Genomic DNA, 20,281 nt, shown 5'->3' with positions numbered 1-20,281 from the left:
ACCCTGCTCCTTGTGCCGCCTTGGCGGTTTACATGAGCCACTGCAGTGATATTGTCTGACTGGATCAGAACCGGTTGGTCGCGAAGCAGGGTCTCCGCTTGACTTAGGGCGTTGTATATGGCCCTTAGTTCCAGGATATTGATGTGAAGGCAAGTCTCCTGCCTTGACCACAGCCCTTGGAAATTTCTTCCGTGTGACTGCCCCCCACCCTCGGAGGCTTGCATCCGTGGTCACCAGGACCCAGCCCTGAATGCCGAATCAGCGACCTTCGAGAAGGTGAGCACTCTGCAGTCACCACAGGATAGACACCCTTGCTCTGGGGGATAGGGTGATTAACCGATGCATCCGAAGATTGATCCGGACCACTTGTCCAGTAAGTCCCATTGGAAGGTATGGAACCTGCCGAAGAGAATGGCCTCGTATGATGCCACCCTCCTTCCCAGGACTCGAGTGCAGTGATGCACTGACACCTGTTTTAGTTTTAATAGATTCCTGACCAGTGTCACGAGCTCCTGAGCTCTCTCTATCGGGAGATAAACCTTTTTCTGTTCTGTGTCTAGGATCATGCCTAGAAGAGGCAGATGAGCTGTAAGAACCAACAGCGACTTTGGAATATATAGAATCCAGCCGTGTTGCAGTTTTACTTCCGGAGAAAGCGAAACGCTGTTCAGCAACTGCTCTCTAGATCTCGCTTTTATGAGGAGATCGTCCAAGTACGTAATAATAGTGACACCTTGCTTCCGCAGGAGCACCATCATTTCCGCCATTACCTTGGTAAATATTCTCAAGGCCGTGGAGAGACCAACCGGCCACGTCAGAAATTGGTAATGACAATTCTGTACCGCAATTCTGAGGTACGCCTGATGAGGTGGATAAATGGGGACACGAAGGTATGCATCCCTTTTACCCCGAGACACCATAAAATCTCCCCCTTTTTTAGGCTTGGAATGACCGCTCTTAGCGATTTCATCTTGCACTTGAACCTTTCCAGGTATATGTTCAGGGATTTTAAATTCAATATGGGTCTGACCGAATCTTCCGGTTTCGGGACTACAACCTGGTGGAATAATAAACCCCCCCTTGTCGAAGGAAGGGAACCTTGACCACCACCTGTTGAAAATACAACTTGTGAATTGCAGTTAACCCTGTTACCCTCTCACAGGGGGCAGCCGGCAGGGCCGTCAGTGAGGAGGCATCTTCTCCAAATCCAGCTTGTATCCCGGAGACACAACATCTATTGCCCAGGGATCTAATAGGGAGTGAACCCACTTGTGGCTGAACTTACGAAAGCATGCCCCCACCGGGCCTAGCTCCGCCTGTGGAGCTCCAGCGACATGCGGTGGATTTTTGCAGAGTTCGGGGAGGATTAGCTGTTCCATTGCTTATTCTACAGGACACGTCAAGCAGAAATCGACATAGCTTTGACTCTAGGACCCAGTATACTCATGTCTCTTTGGGCATGTATATATATATATATATATATATATATATATATAATAAGATTTTACTTACCGATAAATCTATTTCTCGTAGTCCGTAGTGGATGCTGGGACTCCGTAAGGACCATGGGGATATAGCGGCTCCGCAGGAGACAGGGCACAAAATAAAAGCTTAAGGATCAGGTGGTGTGCACTGGCTCCTCCCCCTATGACCCTCCTCCAAGCCTCAGTTAGGATACTGTGCCCGGACGAGCGTACATAATAAGGAAGGATATTGAATCCCGGGTAAGACTCATACCAGCCACACCAATCACACCGTACAACTTGTGATCTGAACCCAGTTAACAGTATGATAAACGCAAAGGAGCCTCTGAAAAGATGGCTCACAACAATAATAACCCGAATTTTTGTAACAATAACTATATACAAGTATTGCAGACAATCCGCACTAGGGATGGGCGCCCAGCATCCACTACGGACTACGAGAAATAGATTTATCGGTAAGTAAAATCTTATTTTCTCTGACGTCCTAGTGGATGCTGGGACTCCGTAAGGACCATGGGGATTATACCAAAGCTCCCAAACGGGCGGGAGAGTGCGGATGACTCTGCAGCACCGAATGAGAGAACTCCAGGTCCTCCTCAGCCAGGGTATCAAATTTGTAGAATTTAGCAAACGTGTTTGCCCCTGACCAAGTAGCTGCTCGGCAAAGTTGTAAAGCCGAGACCCCTCGGGCAGCCGCCCAAGATGAGCCCACCTTCCTTGTGGAATGGGCTTTTACTGATTTTGGCTGTGGCAATCCTGCCACAGAATGTGCAAGCTGAATTGTACTACAAATCCAACGAGCAATCGTCTGCTTAGAAGCAGGAGCACCCAGCTTGTTGGGTGCATACAGGATAAACAGCGAGTCAGATTTTCTGACTCCAGCCGTACTGGAAACATATATTTTCAAGGCCCTGACAACGTCAAGCAACTTAGAGTCCTCTAAGTCCCTGGTAGCCGCAGGTACCACAATAGGTTGGTTCATGTGAAATGCAGAAACCACCTTAGGTAGAAATTGAGGACGAGTCCTCAATTCCGCCCTGTCAGAATGAAATATCAAGTAAGGGCTTTTATATGATAAAGCCGCCAATTCTGACACACGCCTGGCTGAAGCCAAGGCTAACAGCATCGACACCTTCCATGTGAGATATTTTAAGTCCACAGTGGAAAGTGGTTCAAACCAATGTGACTTTAGAAAACTCAACACCACATTGAGATCCCAAGGTGCCACTGGAGGCACAAAAGGAGGCTGTATGTGCAGCACCCCTTTTACAAATGTCTGAACTTCAGGTACTGAAGCCAGTTCTTTCTGGAAGAAAATCGACAGGGCCGAAATTTGAACCTTAATGGACCCTAATTTTAGGCCCATAGACAGTCCTGTTTGCAGGAAATGAAGGAAACGACCCAGTTGAAATTCCTCTGTAGGGGCCTTCTTGGCCTCACACCACGCAACATATTTACGCCAAATGCGGTGATAATGTTTTGCGGTTACGTCCTTCCTGGCTTTGACCAGAGTAGGGATGACTTCTTCTGGAATGCCTTTTTCCCTCAGGATCCGGCGTTCAACCGCCATGCCGTCAAACGCAGCCGCGGTAAGTCTTGGAACAGACAAGGCCCCTGCAGTAGCAGGTCCTTTCTTAGAGGTAGAGGCCACGGTTCGTCCGTGAGCATCTCTTGAAGTTCCGGGTACCAAGTCCGTCTTGGCCAATCCGGAACCACGAGTATAGTTCTTACTCCTCTCCTTCTTATGATTCTCAGTACTTTTGGTATGAGAGGCAGAGGAGGGAACACATACACTGACTGGTACACCCACGGCGTTACCAGAGCGTCCACTGCTATTGCCTGAGGGTCCCTTGACCTGGCGCAATATCTGTCCAGTTTTTTGTTTAGACGTGACGCCATCATGTCCACCTTTGGTTTTTCCCAACGGTTTACAATCAGGTGGAAGACTTCTGGGTGAAGTCCCCACTCTCCCGGGTGAAGGTCGTGTCTGCTGAGGAAGTCTGCTTCCCAGTTGTCCACTCCCGGAATGAATACTGCTGACAGTGCTATCACATGATTTTCCGCCCAGCGAAGAATCCTTGCAGCTTCTGCCATTGCCCTCCTGCTTCTCGTGCCGCCCTGTCTGTTTACGTGGGCGACTGACGTGATGTTGTCCGATTGGATCAACACCACCTGACCCTGAAGCAGAGGTTTTGCTTGACTTAGGGCATTGTAAATGGCCCTTAGTTCCAGAATGTTTATATGAAGAGACGTTTCCAAGCTTGACCACAGGCCCTGGAAATTCCTTCCCTGTGTGACTGCTCCCCAGCCTCTCAGGCTGGCATCCGTGGTTACCAGGATCCAATCCTGAATGCCAAATCTGCGGCCCTCTAGTAGATGAGCACTCTGCAGCCACCACAGGAGAGACACCCTTGTCCTTGGCGACAGGGTTATCCGCTGATGCATCTGCAGATGCGATCCGGACCATTTGTCCAGTAGATCCCACTGAAATGTTCTTGCATGGAATCTTCCGAATGGAATCGCTTCGTAAGAAGCCACCATTTTCCCCAGGACCCTCGTGCACTGATGCACTGAGACCTGTCCTGGTTTTAGGAGGTTCCTGACTAGCTCGGATAACTCCCTGGCCTTCTCCTCCGGGAGAAACACCTTCTTCTGGACTGTGTCCAGAATCATTCCTAGGAACAGTAGACGTGTCGTTGGAATCAGCTGCGATTTTGGAATATTTAGAATCCACCCGTGCTGACGTAACACTACCTGAGATAGTGCTACTCCGACTTCTAACTGTTCCCTGGATCTTGCCCTTATCAGGAGATCGTCCAAGTAAGGGATAATTGAAATGCCTTTTCTTCGTAGAAGAATCATAATTTCGGCCATTACCTTGGTAAAGACCCGAGGTGCCGTGGACAATCCAAACGGCAGCGTCTGAAACTGATAATGACAGTTTTGTACTACAAACCTGAGGTACCCTTGGTGAGAAGGGTATATCGGGACGTGGAGATAAGCATCTTTGATGTCCAGAGACACCATATAGTCCCCTTCTTCCAGGTTCGCTATCACTGCTCTGAGTGACTCCATCTTGAATTTGAACCTTTTTATGTAAGTGTTCAAGGATTTCAGATTTAAAATTGGTCTCACCGAGCCGTCCGGCTTCGGTACCACAAACAGCGTGGAATAATACCCCTTTCCTTGTTGCAGGAGGGGTACCTTGATTATCACCTGCTGGGAATACAGCTTGTGAATGGCTTCTAGAACTGCCTCCCTGTCGGAGGGAGACTTTGGTAAAGCAGACTTCAGGAAACGATGAGGGGGAAACGCCTCGAATTCCAGTTTGTACCCCTGCGATACTACCTGTAGAATCCAGGGATCCACTTGCGAGTGAGCCCACTGCGCGTTGAAATTTTTGAGACGGGCCCCCACCATATCTGAGTCTGCTTGTAAAGCCCCAGCGTCATGCTGAAGACTTGGCAGAAGCAGGGGAGGGCTTCTGCTCTTGGGAAGCGGCTGCATGGTGCAGTCTTTTTCCTCTTCCTCTGCCCCGGGGCAGAAAGGAGTGGCCTTTTGCTCGCTTGTACTTATGGGAACGAAAGGACTGAGATTGAAAAGACGGTGTCTTTTTCTGCTGATGTGGAGTGACCTGGGGTAAAAAGGTGGATTTTCCAGCCGTTGCCGTGGCCACCAGGTCCGATAGACCAGCCCCAAATAACTCCTCCCCTTTATACGGCAATACTTCCATGTGCCGTTTGGAATCCGCATCCCCTGACCACTGTCGCGTCCACAACGCTCTTCTGGCAGAGATGGACATAGCACTTACTCTTGATGCCAGGGTGCAAATATCCCTCTGTGCATCACGCATATATAATAATGCATCCTTTAAATGTTCTATAGTTAACAAAATATTGTCCCTATCCAGGGTATCAATATTCTCAGTCAGGGAATCCGACCATGCGACTCCAGCACTGCACATCCAGGCTGAGGCGATTGCTGGTCGCAGTATAACACCAGTATGTGTGTATATACTTTTTAGGATATTTTCCAGCCTTCTATCAGCTGGTTCTTTGAGGGTAGCCGTATCAGGAGACGGTAACGCTACTTGTTTAGATAAACGTGTGAGCGCCTTATCTACCCTAGGGGGTGTTTCCCAACGCGCCCTAACCTCTGGCGGGAAAGGATATAATGCTAATAATTTTTTAGAAATTAGCTGTTTTTTATCGGGAGAAACCCACGCTTTTTCACACACCTCATTTATTTCCTCTGACTCAGGAAAAAATATTGGTAGTTTTTTCTCACCCCACATAATACCCTTCTTTGTGGTACTTGTAGTGTCAGAAAGGTTCAATGCCTCTTTCATTGCCGTGATCATGTAACGTGTGGCCCTACTGGACATTACGTTTGTCTCGTCACCGTCGACACTAGACTCAGTATCTGTGTCAGGGTCTGTGTCGACCCACTGAGGTAACGGGCGTTTTAGCGCCCCTGACGGTGTCTGAGACGCCTGGACAGGCACTAACTGATTTGCCGGCTGTCTCATGTCGTCAACAGTTTTTTGCAAATTGCTGACATTATCACTTAATTGTTTAAATACAATCATCCAGTCAGGTGTCGACTCCCTAGGGGGTGACATCACCAACGCAGGCAACTGCTCCGCCTCCACATAATTTTCCTCCTCATACATGTCGACACACGCGTACCGACACACACCGGGAATGCTCTGATAGAGGACAGGACCCCACTTAGCCCTTTGGAGAGACAGAGGGAGAGTCTGCCAGCACACACCCAGCGCTATATATATATATATATATATACAGGGATAACCTTATATAAGTGTTATTCCCTTATAGCTGCTGTTAATTATTGTTATTTGCTGCCAACAATGCCCCCCCTTCTCTTTTTTACCCTGATTCTGAAGCAGGACTGCAGGGGAGAGTCAGGGAGCCGTCCTTCCAGCGGAGCTGTGAGGGAAAATGGCGCTTGTGTGCTGAGGAGATAGGCTCCGCCCCTTCACGACGGCCTTATCTCCCGCTTTTTTGTGTAAAATGGCAGGGGATTAAAATACATCCATATAGCCCAGGAGCTATATGTGATGTATTCTGTTTTGCCACCTAAGGTATTCTGTTATATTGCGTCTCAGGGCGCTCCCCCCCCAGCGCCCTGCACCCTCAGTGACCGGAGTGTGAAGTGTGCTGAGAGCAATGGCGCACAGCTGCGGTGCTGTGCGCTACCTTAGTCTGAAGACAGGATGTCTTCTGCCGCCGATTTCACCGGACCTCTTCGTCTCTTCTGGCTCTGTAAGGGGGACGGCGGCGCGGCTCCGGTGACCCATCCAGGCTGAACCTGTGATCGTCCCTCTGAAGCTAGTGTCCAGTAGCCTAAGAAACCCGATCCACTCTGCACTCAGGTGAGTCCGTTTCTTCTCCCCTTAGTCCCACGATGCAGTGAGCCTGTTGCCAGCAGGACTCACTGAAAATAAAAAAACCTAACTAAACTTTTATTCTAAGCAGCTCAGGAGAGCCACCTAGATTGCACCCTTCTCGGCCGGGCACAAAAATCTAACTGAGGCTTGGAGGAGGGTCATAGGGGGAGGAGCCAGTGCACACCACCTGATCCTTAAGCTTTTATTTTGTGCCCTGTCTCCTGCGGAGCCGCTATATCCCCATGGTCCTTACGGAGTCCCAGCATCCACTAGGATGTCAGAGAAATATATATATATATATATATATATATATACACATATACATACATACACACACCTATCTCTTAAGACAGCATCTTCAATATATATATATATATATATCTCTATATATACACACACATATATATATATATATATATATATATATATATATATATATATATATATATATATATATATATATATATATATCTATATACATACTAGGGTCTCAATCTCTGCTGATAAGGTACCTGTCCACGCTGCCACCGCGCTATAAACCCATGCCGACACAATCGCCGGTCTGAGTAGCGTACTAGAATGTGCACGCTATCTGCAGGATTCCTGAGAATAGCTAGTGCTACCTTCTGTGCAAACGTGACACCCTAGGGGAAGATTCCCATCACATCCTGGCCCTAGTGGGGAAAGGATACTGCCTGGGAATTTTTTTGTGGGAAGCTGCAGTCTCTTGTGCTGAAAAAAACCTGACAAAATACTTTCTTTTCTAGCAAGCTCAGGAGAGCCCACTAGGAGCACCCAGCTCTGGCCGGGCACAGATTCTAACTGAGGTCTGGAGGAGGGGCATAGAGGGAGGAGCCAGTGCACACCAGATAGTACTAAATCTTTCTTTAGAGTGCCCAGTCTCCTGCGGAGCCCGCTATTCCCCATGGTCCTTACGGAGTCCCCAGCATCCACTAGGACGTTAGAGAAAACCTATCTGTGGTGACTATGACTATGGGAGATCTATGATGTAGGCCTGATACAAGATACCTCACACACAGGCATCTAAAATAGAACTGAACCAAATGATACCTGAAGAGAACACGAAATGCTTCAAACCCAGGAGCTCTTAGATTGAAACAAGGAGGTCTGAACAGGACCAGCATGCCCTCCATGCTTATCACAGCAGTAATATTAAATGATGGGATCAGCATTTGGAGGGAATGCTGGTCCCAGCAGTGCTATTTGGGGTATCTTGGCGTGCCTCTAGGTGAGCTGGCTCTTAATTTAGATAAATTTGCATATATTCTGCTGTCATGTAGAAAAAAAAATGTGCCAGAAAATAGGATTTTGGTACTTACTGATAAATCCCTTTTGCTGATTCCACAGGGGACACTGGAAGCTGAAGACACTGGGGTACAGATGGATGGCTATTGGGAGCTGGCACTTTAAAAATTTTAAGTGTGTGCAGACTTCTCCCCCTCTATCCCCCCATCAACCTAGTTTTAAGAAACTGAGCAGAGAGGAGAAGGAAACAGGTACAACGGAAAAAAACACAACTGAACCAGAACCACAACACAGGCAGGGAAGCAGTGCTGGGTGGGTGTCCAGTGTCCCCTGTGGAATCAGAGAAAGGAATTTATTGGTAAGCAGCAAAATCCAGTTTTCTCTTTCATCCACTAGGGGACACTGGAAGCACTGGAGACGTCCCAAAGCTGCTCCTGCGGGCAGGAGAGCAAAACAAACTGACCAAACCGCAATGCGGAAGCTGCAAAAGGATCAAACATGTAAAAAAACGAGCAAACGTGTGCACCGTAGACCATGTGGCCGCGCGGCAAAGATGCATTGTAGAGGCACGACGACGTACCAACAGCGCGAGTGGAGTGTGCCAATATAACTGAAGGAGGCTGTCTAACATTATTCACGTATGCTTGACGGATGGCCAGTCTGATCCATCGAGCAAATGTTCGTTTGGAAGCTGGTCAACCACGCTTGACAGCATTATACAGCAACACAAAAGGCATCCAAATTTAGTTATGGATGCTGTTACGGCCACATAAATACGAAGGGCCCGGACCAAATCTAGAGAAGAAGGTTCTCCCGAGTCTTCAGCCAGGGTAGGGACCACTATAGGTTGGTTAATATGGAACGCCAACACCACATTAAATAGTAAGCGGAATGCATCCAAAGTTCCGCCCTATCGTCATGGAAGATAAGATACAGCGGCATACACAACAGGGCGCTGAAGTCTGAAACTAACCAAGCTCAGACTAAGGCCAAAAGGAGGACAGTTTTCCAGGTTTGGAACTTGAGGTCCATCTCTTCCAAAGGTTCCAAAAACGGGGACTGTAAAAAGGTAAGCACCAAGTTTAGTTCCCAAGGAATAGTAGGCGGAACAAATTGCGGATGAACTCTGAGCACTCCTTGCAGGAAAGTCTGCACCTCCTGCAAGAGAGCTAACTTGCGCTGAAAGAACACAGACAGGGCGGACACCTGTACATTGACAGATCCCAAAAGCATTCCCGCCTCTAATACAGTTTGTAGTAACAGTAATAGATGGGACAACTTGAAAGACCTTGTGTTGAAATCTCTATCTATGCACCATATGCAATAGGAATGAGCAGCCATGATGGGCGTACAAGCCCTCAGCATACTAGGAATAACAGACTGTGGAATACCTTTACGCCTCAGGATGGCTGCCTTAAAAGCCACTGCATAAAACGCAGCTGCTTCAAATCAGGGTGTACAAAAGAACCCTGTTGCAGTAGGTCTGCACAAAGAGGCAGCGGCCACATGTCGTCTGCGAGAAGCAGTTGTAGATCCGAGAACCAAGCTCATCAAGGCCAATTAGGGGGATGACCAGGATGATTACCTTTTGATCCATTTGAGCACTCGGGCTAGAAGTGGAACTAGAGGAAATAGACATACTAGGTCGTACGGCCAAGGGGCCTTCAGAGCGTACACTGCCTCTGACCCCGGACCCAGAGACATACCGGAGAAAATTGGGATTTTTGTTTACTTACCGTAAAATCTCTTTCTCTGAGTCCATCTGGGGGACGCTGCGCCGTTACTTGTGGGTTAGAGGTGTGTGGTAGTGGAGTTTGGCACAGAATCTAAAGCTGACTCCTCCCCCCTCTAACCCCTCCCATCTCCTTCCTGCTCAGCCATATTCAGTTAACGTTTAGCCAAGCCAAAGGAGATAGACCAGAATAAAAAAATTAACCAATTAAACCAGACAAACTATGGGAGGGATCGCAGCGTCCCCCAGATGGACTCAGAGAAAGAGATTTTACGGTAAGTAAACAAAAATCCCAATTTCTCTGTCCTCCATCTGGGGGACGCTGCGCCGTTACTTGTGGGATTTCCCAAAGCAAGCTAATGAGAGGAGGGAGACGGTGACGGCATAGCCGTCTTCAATATACGACGCCCAACAGAGGCAGTCTCCAAACCAAAAGTATGAAAACGATAAAACTTTGTGAAAGTATGAACTGACGACCAGGTCGCTGCTCTGCACAGTTGCTCAACAGATGCACCACCGCGAACAGCCCAAGAGGCTCCAACAGCTCTAGTCGAATGAGCCCTAATTGAGTCAGGAACCGAAACATGAGAAGACAGGTAAGCCTGTCTTATGGCCGAAGTTATCCAACGGGCCACAGTATTTTTGGAGGCCGGCCAACCTCATTTTGGAACATCAATTAAAACCAGTAAGTTATCCGTGCGACGGAATGACTCTGTGCGAGACAAATAGATACGCAAGGCTCGAACCACATCCAGAAGAGCCAAATGAGAGTCCTCCCCAGAAGAAGATGTCGGAGTAAAGGCAGGAAGTACAATGTCCTGATTTAAATGGAATGCTGAAACAACCTTTGGGAGGAAAGAAGGTTTAGTCCGTAGAACCACCCGGTTCTCATGAAACACTAACAAGGGGGGTCTGCAAGAAAGGGCCGCCAACTCAGATACTCGTCTAGCTGAGGCAATAGCCAACAGAAAAACAACTTTCTGTGTCAGATAACGGAGCTCAACTGATTCTAAAGGTTCAAATGGAGAGGTCTGAAGAGCCGTAAGGACCAAGTTTAAATCCCAGGGAGGAACCGGAGGGACAAAAGGTGGTTGAATCCGAAGTACTCCCTGCAGGAATGTTTGAACCTCTGGAATATTTGCTAGTTTCTTCTGAAAAAGAACCGATAAAGCTGAAACCTGACCCTTTAGTGAAGAAAGCTTTAGGCCCTTGTCGAGACCCTCCTGAAGGAAAGAGAGTAGGCGAGGTAGTCTAAACAAATGCGGAGTCAGTCTCCGTTTTTCGCACCATGCAATGTAAATACGCCATATTCTATGGTAAATGCCTGAGGTCACCGGTTTCCTAGCTCGAATCATCGTCTGGACAACCGATCGAGAAAGACCTTTTGCCTTCAAAATCTTGGATTCAAGAGCCAAGCCGTCAAAGCCATCCGATGTAAATCTGGGTGGCGACAAGGCCCTTGAAGAAGCAGATCTGGTCGCAGAGGTAGACGAAAGGGATCTCCGACTACCATACTGCGCAGAAGAGTGCACCATTGTCGACGCGGCCAATCTGGAGTCACTAGAATCACTGCGAGACCCTCTCGCCGAATGCGCTGGAGTAGACGCGGAATCAGTGGGATTGGCGGAAACACATATCCCAGTTGAAATTGCCATGGGGCAGTAAGAGCATCGATCAGGATTGCCTGTGGATCCTGAGTTCTTGCTCCGTAGTGAGGAAGTTTCGCGTTGAGGCGAGACGCCATCAGGTCTATGTCTGGCATTCCCCATCGATCCACTAGAGAGAGAAACACTTCCTGATGAAGTTCCCATTCCCCCGGATGAATCGTGTGACGACTCAAAAAGTCTGCTTCCCAGTTTTCGACTCCTGGAATGTGGATCGCGGAGATCACCGGAACCCAGCGTTCCGCCCACGCGAGGATCTGAGCGACCTCTCTCATTGTGGACCAACTGCGAGTTCCTCCCTGTTTGTTGATGTAAGCCACTGCGGTGGCATTGTCGGACTGCACCCGAACTGGTTGACCCTGCACCATGGTTTGAATGCGAATGAGTGCATACCGAATCGCCCTTAGTTCCAGAATGTTGATTTGCAATTTTGACTCCTGATTGCTCCAGCGTCCCTGGAAGTGATGAGTCTGGAAAACTGCCCCCCAACCACTGAGGCTTGCGTCCGTGGTGACCATCATCCAAGACCAGATTGTGAACGGTGCACCCTTTTTCAAATTGTGACTGTGAAGCCACCAGTGAAGAGACTGACGAGTCTTTATCGACAAGCGGATCAACTGCAATTCGAGACGTGGTTCCGTCCGAGTCCAACAGTTGAGAATCTGCGTTTGAAGAGGACGGGCATGAAATCTGGCATATGGAACTGCCTCGAAGGAGGATACCATTTTGCCCAACACCTGCATACATCTGAGAACCGACACTACTGGTAAGTGTAACAGGGTTCGGATTCTCGACTGCAGATCCTGAATCTTGTCCGCAGGAAGAAACACCTTCTGGCTGTTGGTGTCGAATAAAAGTCCCAGAAAAATCATCTTCTGAGAAGGGAGTAGAGATGACTTTGGAAAGTTGATTATCCACCCGAACGATTGTAGAGTCTCCATTGTTAACTGCAGGTTCTGAGTGAGAATCTCCGCTGACGGTGCCTTGACCAACAGGTCGTCCAAATATGGAGTGATGTTGACCCTTTGGCAACGAAGAACTGCGACTACATGGCCTAAGACCTTTGTAAAAACTCGGGGAGCCGTAGAAAGACCAAAGGGAAGAGCTTGAAACTGAAAATGCTCCGGCCCGATTGCAAATCTCAGCAGAGACTGATGTCCTATCCAAATCGGGACATGTAAGTAGGCGTCTTTTATGTCTATTGAAGCCAAATATTCCCCTGGCTCCATGGCGGCGATAATTGAGCGAATGGATTCCATCTTGAATTTTTGGGTTGAGAGATACGGGTTGAGAGCCTTCAGATTCAGAATGGGCCGAAACGAACCATCCGGCTTGTCCACAAGAAAAAGACCTGAGTAAAACCCCCGCCCCCTTTGATGAGAGGGAACCGGAATGATCACTCCATTTTGTAAGAGGTTTGTGATTGCCTGAAGAAGAGCTTGCCGTCTGGAGGGATCGTCTGGGAGAGGTGTTATGAATAGTCGGGTTGGGACCGTCTCTTCGAAATCCAACATATATCCTCTGGAAATGACCCCCATTACCCACCGATCCGGTTTCGATAGGAGCCACACATCCCTGAACTGAAGTAACCGGGCCCCAACCTTCATTGATCCCTCCAGGGGACCTGAGACGTCATGCCTCAGGTTTGTCGGCAGGCTTACTGGCCGGTCTGCGAATAGCCTGATATCCTCTTCCTCTGAAAGAGCCCCTTCTTGGGAATCTGGAGGAAGCACGAAAGGATTGGAAGTTACCTCTGCCCTGCGTACGAAAGGACCGAAACCTTGTAGGTTTTGGTTTGTGAGGTGCAGATGGAAGGAAAGGGCTCTTTCCTCCAGTAGAATCTGAAATAATCTTCTTTAACTCTGATCCAAAAAGGAACTCACCTTCAAAAGGCACAGCCGTCAATGTTTGCTTTGAGTCAGAATCAGCATTCCAAACTCTAAGCCACAAAGAGCGTCTTGCAGATACTGTCAAGGCTGAAACCCGGGTCTGTAGCGCAACCGAATCCAACAAGGCTTCACCCACATAAGTGAGTGCCTCCGAAATCTGTTCCGCTACGTGAATGGCTTCCGACGGATCATCCGACTGCATTCCCGATACCACCTGTGCAAGCCATTCATCCACGGCCTTAAGTACCCAGGCACTCGCCAGTACTGGACGGAGAGAAACACCTGATAAAGAAAACATAGATTTTAGTAATGCTTCAATCTTTCTATCGGTAGCGTCTTTTAAGGTCACAGACTGTACCGACGGAATAACCGTAGCTTTTGCTAGATGTGAAATAGGAGCATCTACCTTAGGGGCCGTCTCCCAAAATTTCGTATCTTCCTCTGTAAAAGGATATAGAAATCTTAACTTTTTAGGCGCCTGAAAACGAGAATCCGGTTTAAGCCAGGGTTCTTTTAAAATATCCGCAAAGTGAGAATAAGAAGGGAAGGCCGTAACCTGTCTCTTTTGTCGTTTGAAGAAGGGGGAAGGAGTTTCCTCTACCACCGTGTCCTGAATATTAAGAGTCTGACGAATGGCTTCTATTAACAATCTAACACCTGAACTAGTAGAAGGTTCCTCATCTTCCCAAGCCGAAACTTCATCCCATTCAGGATCTACCTCCCCCTCCTCCAATGGAGATGCCAGGGTGTCCGCCTCCTCACCTGGAAATGCTATAGCGGGTAACGGCTGCGATCGTTTAGTAGCAGTCGAACTGCTGGCAGCATTTACAAACTTATTCAAAGATTGAGTTAAATCAGTGAGGCACTTTCCCATATTTTGGGCCCATAAAGGCTCCACCTGAGTCCGAGCAGATTCAGTCTCCCTAGATTGACGCAAATCTGAAATGGCGTCCACCATGTTTTTAACCCATGGGGGCGTCGGCTGATCTGCGGAACCTCCCTGCTGATCTGTCACTGATGCACCAGAGCATGAAGCACATAAGGTACCTGCGTCAGAACTACCTTTAGCCAGCTTTGAGCCACACTGAGAGCAGGAAAAATAAACTACCGAGGCCGTTTTTCCCTTTGTAGGTCTGTCCGGTTTACTAGTCACTTTTTCCATTCTGAAGGTATACACTAAAATAAAATCCCCCTAAACCTTCTGACTAATGAGCTGTGTTAACAATCTACATTAAGGATAGAGTGGGACCTAATCCAGGATAACTGAGTGCAAGTCAGAGACTCTCCTTATTAGGTTAATCCCTAGGTGGATTCCAATATGGCCTGTAATCCCCCCTTTGATCAGCCCCCTCTATACTTGCGATTATGTTAAAATTCTCCCCCTGGCAGGCTCCGTGTGTGAAGCGCACAGCGTCCCCCTGTCTCCGTGCAGAAGAAGATGGCGTCAGGCAGATTGGCGCGCGGGCAGAGCAGGGCGGGAAGCCGTCCCTGCACTGCTGACGTCACCCCGCGCTGAAACCGGAAGTTCGGGCCGCCGCGCGCCGCTACTCACAGCGTCCGCGGCGGCTTCTAGCTGGTCCCCGGGAGTCAGAAGATTCTCCCGGACCAGTCTGCCATCTGTCCCCACAACCCTCCAGGTATCTCACTGCGGTTGTAGGGGAGAAATCTCCGGCGCCGCTCCCGCTGGCGGCGGGGGGGGGGGGGCTCGTGAAATAAATGAGTGAAATAAATAGGGACAGCCCAATACTGTCGGTGACAGATTGTGGCTGTCCGTTACCTTTCTTCTGTCGTCGTTAATGTACAAAGGCCCCAGTGACCCAGGTATGGTGGCCTTTCTAGACAGCATCCTCGAGTGGAATATTAGTCCACTCCATCAATACCTGTCACCCGTAAACAGGGACTAGGCATCCTGTAAACAACAAACAAAAAAAAAAAAAAAATCTAGGAGAAATAAAAACTGTGTCTGTACTCCACAGGCACAAAATAAAAACTGAATATGGCTGAGCAGGAAGGAGATGGGAGGGGTTAGAGGGGGGAGGAGTCAGCTTTAGATTCTGTGCCAAACTCCACTACCACACACCTCTAACCCACAAGTAACGGCGCAGCGTCCCCCAGATGGAGGACAGAGAAATTATGATTCATTCGATAGGCCATGAGATCTACCTGCGCGCAGCCACACAACTGAACCAGTGCATGAAAAACCTGTGGGTGAAGCACCCATTCTTCTGGATGAAGATCCTGTCAACTGAGATAGTCTGCTTCCCAGTAGTCTACTCAGGGAATGAACCCAGTGGATAACACCACCTTATGAAGTTTGGTCCACCTCAGAATTCGAGCTATTTATCGCAAGGCCATGCGACTGCGTGTTCCTACCTGCCGTTGATGTAAGCAATAGCACTGTCTGGACTGTACCCGCACAGCCCTCATGTGGAGTAAGTGGACAGCTTCCTGAAGAGCACTGAAGATCGCCTTAATTCCAACATATATTGGCAGTGCTGTTTTAAGGTCTGACCAAAATCCCCTGAAAGTGATGGACTAGAATCACCGTGCCCCGACCTCCGAGACCGCATTGGTTGTCAACAGGATCTAATCCCTTACCTAGTGTAAGATTGCTCACCTGAAGCCACCAAAGGAGAGACACACTTTTACTGTGCCGGCAGCGGGAAATGGGGATTTTTGTTTACTTACCGTAAAATCTCTTTCTCTGAGTCCATCTGGGGGACGCTGCGCCGTTACTTGTGGGTTAGAGGTGTGTGGTAGTGGAGATTGGCACAGAACTATCAAAAGCTGACTCCTCCCCCCTCTAACCCCTCCCATCTCCTTCCTGCTCAGCCCTGATCAGTTAACGTTTAGCCAAGCCAAAGGAGATAGACCAGAATAAAAAATTAACCAATTAAACCAGACAAACTATGGGAGGGATCGCAGCGTCCCCCAGATGGACTCAGAGAAAGAGATTTTACGGTAAGTAAACAAAAATCCCCATTTCTCTGTCCTCCATCTGGGGGACGCTGCGCCGTTACTTGTGGGATTTCCCAAAGCAAGCTAATGAGAGGAGGGAGACGTTGACGGCATAGCCGTCTGTAAAATACGACGCCCAACAGAGGCAGTCTCCAAACTAAAAGTATGAAACCGGTAAAACTTTGTGAACGTATGGACTGACGACCAGGTCGCCGCCCTGCATAGTTGCTCAACAGATGCACCACCGCGAACAGCCCAAGACGCTCCAACTGCTCTAGTCGAATGAGCCTTAATTGAGTCAGGAACCGAAACGCTTGAGGACACGTAAGCCTGTCTGATGGCCGAAGTTATCCAACGGGCCACAGTGTTCTTAGAGGCAGGCCAACCTCGTTTGGGAGCATCAATCAATACCAGCAAGGAATCCGTACGACGGAAAGCCTCCGTGCGAGACAAATAAATACGTAAGGCCCGAACAACATCCAAGAGAGCCAAATGGGAATCCTCCCCCTGAGAAGATGACGGATTAAAAGCTGGAAGAACGATGTCCTGATTTAAATGGAATGCTGAAAACAACCTTTGGAAGAAATGAAGGCTTTGTCCTCAGCACCACCCGATTTTCATGAAACACTAACAAGGGTGGCCTGCAAGAAAGAGCCGCCAACTCAGACACTCGTCTAGCTGAGGCAATTGCCAACAGAAAAACAACTTTTTGTGTTAGATAACGTAGTTCCACAGATTCTAGAGGTTCAAATGGAGACTTTTGAAGAGCCTTAAGTACCAAGTTTAAATCCCAGGGAGGAATCGGAGGAACAAAAGGTGGTTGAATTCGAAGTACTCCCTGCAGGAATGTTTGAACCTCTGGAATGATTGCTAATTTCTTTTGAAAAAGGACCGACAAGGCCGAAACCTGACCCTTCAGGGAAGAAAGTTTTAAACCCTTGTCAAGACCCTCCTGGAGAAAGGAGAGCAGGCGAGGAAGTCTAAACAAATGCGGAGTCAAGTTCCTTTTCTCGCACCAAGCAATGTAAATACGCCATACTCTATGGTAAATGCCAGAAGTCACCGGCTTTCTAGCCCGAATCATTGTCTGAACAACCGCACGAGAAAGGCCCTTTGCCTTCAGAATGTTGGATTCAAGAACCAAGCCGTCAAAGCCAGCCGATTTAAATCTGGGTGGCGACAAGGTCCCTGAAGCAGAAGATCTGGTCGCAGAGGGAGGCGAAAGGGGTCTCCGACGACCATGCTGTTTAGAAGAGTGTACCACTGTCGGCGTGGCCAATCCGGAGCCACCAGAATTATTGCAAGGCCTTCTCGCCGAATGCGTTGGAGTAGACGTGGGAGCAGTGGAATTGGTGGGAACACGTAACCCAGCTGAAATTGCCACGGAGCTGTTAGTGCATCGATCAGAAATGCTTGAGGATCCTGAGTTCTTGATCCGTAAACCGGAAGTTTTTTGTTGAGCCGTGACGCCATCAGGTCTAATTCTGGCACTCCCCAGCGATCCACTAGAGAAAGAAACACTTCCTGGTGAAGTTCCCACTCTCCCGGATGAATCGTGTGACGACTCAAAAAGTCTGCTTCCCAGTTTTCGACTCCCGGAATGTGAATGGCTGAAATCACGGGAATCCAACGCTCCGCCCACGTGAGAATCTGAGCAACCTCTCTCATTGCGGACCAGCTGCGAGTTCCTCCCTGTTTGTTGATGTAAGCCACTGCCGTGGCATTGTCGGATTGCACCCGAACTGGATGGCCCTGCACCATGGTCTGAATCCGAATGAGAGCATACCGGATCGCTCTCAATTCCAGAATGTTGATTTGTAGTTTTGACTCTTGATTGCTCCAGCGCCCCTGTAAATGATGAGTCTGGAACACTGCTCCCCAACCGCTGAGGCTTGCGTCCGTGGTTACCATCATCCAAGACCAGACCGTGAACGGCGCACCCTTCCTCAGATTGTGACTGTGAAGCCACCAGTAGAGCGACTGACGAGTTCTTATCGACAAGCGTATCAACTGCAGTTCGAGGCGCGAATCCGTCCGAGTCCAACAGTGGAGAATCTGAGCTTGAAGAGGTCGGGCGTGGAATCTGGCGTATGGAACTGCCTCGAATGAGGCTACCATCTTGCCCAGTACCTGCATGCATCTGAGGACTGATACTGCCGGCAATTTTAACAAGGTTCTGATTCTGGCTTGTAAGTCCTGAATCTTGTCTGTAGGAAGAAACACCTTCTGGCTGTTGGTGTCGAATAGAAGACCCAGAAAAACCATTTTCTGTGACGGGAGTAGAGATGACTTTGGAAAATTGATTATCCACCCGAAAGACTGTAGAGTCTCTATCGTTAGACGCAGGTTCTGAGTGAGAATCTCCGGTGACGGGGCCTTGATCAACAGGTCGTCCAAGTATGGAGTGATGTTGACCCCTTTGCAACGGAGAACTGCGACGACATGACCCAGGACCTTCGTAAACACCCGGGGAGCCGTAGAAAGACCAAAGGGAAGGGCCCGAAACTGAAAATGCCACGGACCTACTGCAAATCTCAGAAGTGATTGATGTCCTGTCCAAATTGGAACATGTAGGTATGCGTCCTTTATATCTATTGAAGCCAAATATTCCCTTGGCTCCATGGCTGCGATAATGGAGCGAATGGATTCCATCCTGAATTTCTGGGATGAAAGGTACGGATTGAGGGCTTTTAGATTTAGAATGGGTCGAAACGAACCGTCCGGCTTGTCTACGAGAAAAAGACCCGAGTAAAAGCCCCGACCTCTCTGAGGAGCTGGGACCGGAAGGATTACTCCATTTTGTAATAGTTTTGCTGTTGCCTGAAGGAGAGCCTGACGTCTGGAGGGGTCGTCTGGGAGAGGCGTCACAATTAGTCGGGCTGGGACTGCTTCTTCGAAATCCAACATATATCCTCTGGAAATGACCCCTATTACCCACCGATCCGGTTTCGATAGGAGCCACACTTCCCTGAAGTGAAGTAAACGAGCCCCAACCTGTATTGATCCCTCCAGAGGGCCCGAAGCGTCATGCCTCAGGCTTGTCGGCAGGCTTACTGGATGGTCTGCGAGTAGCCTGAGCTCCTCTACCTCTGAATGATCCCCTTCGTGGAAATCTGGAGAAGGGTCGAAAGGACTGGAAATTACCTCTGCCCTGCGTACGAAAGGACCGAAATCTTGTAGGCTTTGGTTTGTTTGGAGCAGACGGAAGGAAAGGGCTCTTTCCCCCCGTAGTATCTGAAATAATTTTCTTTAACTCTGATCCAAAAAGAAATTCGCCTTCAAAAGGGACTGCCGTCAAGGTCTGCTTTGAGTCCGAATCAGCATTCCAAACCCTAAGCCAAAGAGATCGTCTTGCGGATACTGTTAAGGCAGAAACACGGGACTGTAGCGCCACCGAATCCAATAATGCTTCACCCACGTAAGTAAGGGCCTCAGAAATCTGTTCTGCTAATTGAATGGCCTCCGACGGATCGTCTGACTGCATCCCAGATACAACCTGTGCAAGCCACTCATCAACGGCTTTAAGCACCCAGGCACTCGCCAGAACTGGACGGAGAGAAACACCTGATAAGGAAAACATAGATTTTAGTAATGCTTCTATCTTCCTATCGGTAGAGTCTTTTAAAGTCGCAGACTGTACTGACGGAATAACCGTAGCTTTTGCTAAATGCGAAATAGGGGCGTCTACCTTTGGGGCGGTTTCCCAAATTGTTGTATCCTCTTCTGTAAAAGGATATAGAAACTTTAACTTTTTAGGCGCCTGGAAACGGGAATCCGGTTTTAGCCAGGGTTCTTTTAAAATATCCGCAAAGTGCGAGTAAGAAGGGAACGCAGTAACCTGTCTCTTCTGTCGTTTAAAGAAAGAGGAAGAAGTCTCG

The 20,281-nt window shown here is 48.7% G+C and overlaps 2 protein-coding genes across 11 annotated transcripts in view; both read right to left on the bottom strand.

Annotated features, from left to right (window-relative positions):
- Positions 1 to 20,281, bottom strand: part of BRD4 (bromodomain containing 4) — a 200,702-nt gene that overhangs the window by 42,769 nt on the left and 137,652 nt on the right. The window lies entirely within an intron of this gene.
- On the bottom strand, positions 9,139 to 14,623 carry LOC134933613 (uncharacterized). Its single transcript, XM_063928953.1, has 3 exons — positions 13,440 to 14,623; positions 11,577 to 13,276; positions 9,139 to 9,339 (listed from the first exon to the last, which is right to left on the bottom strand). Exons 1-3 carry the CDS (start codon positions 14,605 to 14,607, stop codon positions 9,139 to 9,141), a joined length of 3,069 nt encoding a protein of 1,022 aa, XP_063785023.1. The 5' UTR covers positions 14,608 to 14,623.

This window comes from Pseudophryne corroboree, chromosome 6 (genome assembly GCF_028390025.1).
Source record: "Pseudophryne corroboree isolate aPseCor3 chromosome 6, aPseCor3.hap2, whole genome shotgun sequence".
NCBI classification, from domain to species: Eukaryota; Metazoa; Chordata; class Amphibia; order Anura; family Myobatrachidae; genus Pseudophryne; species Pseudophryne corroboree.
This window is presented reverse-complemented; position numbering and strand designations above follow the sequence as displayed.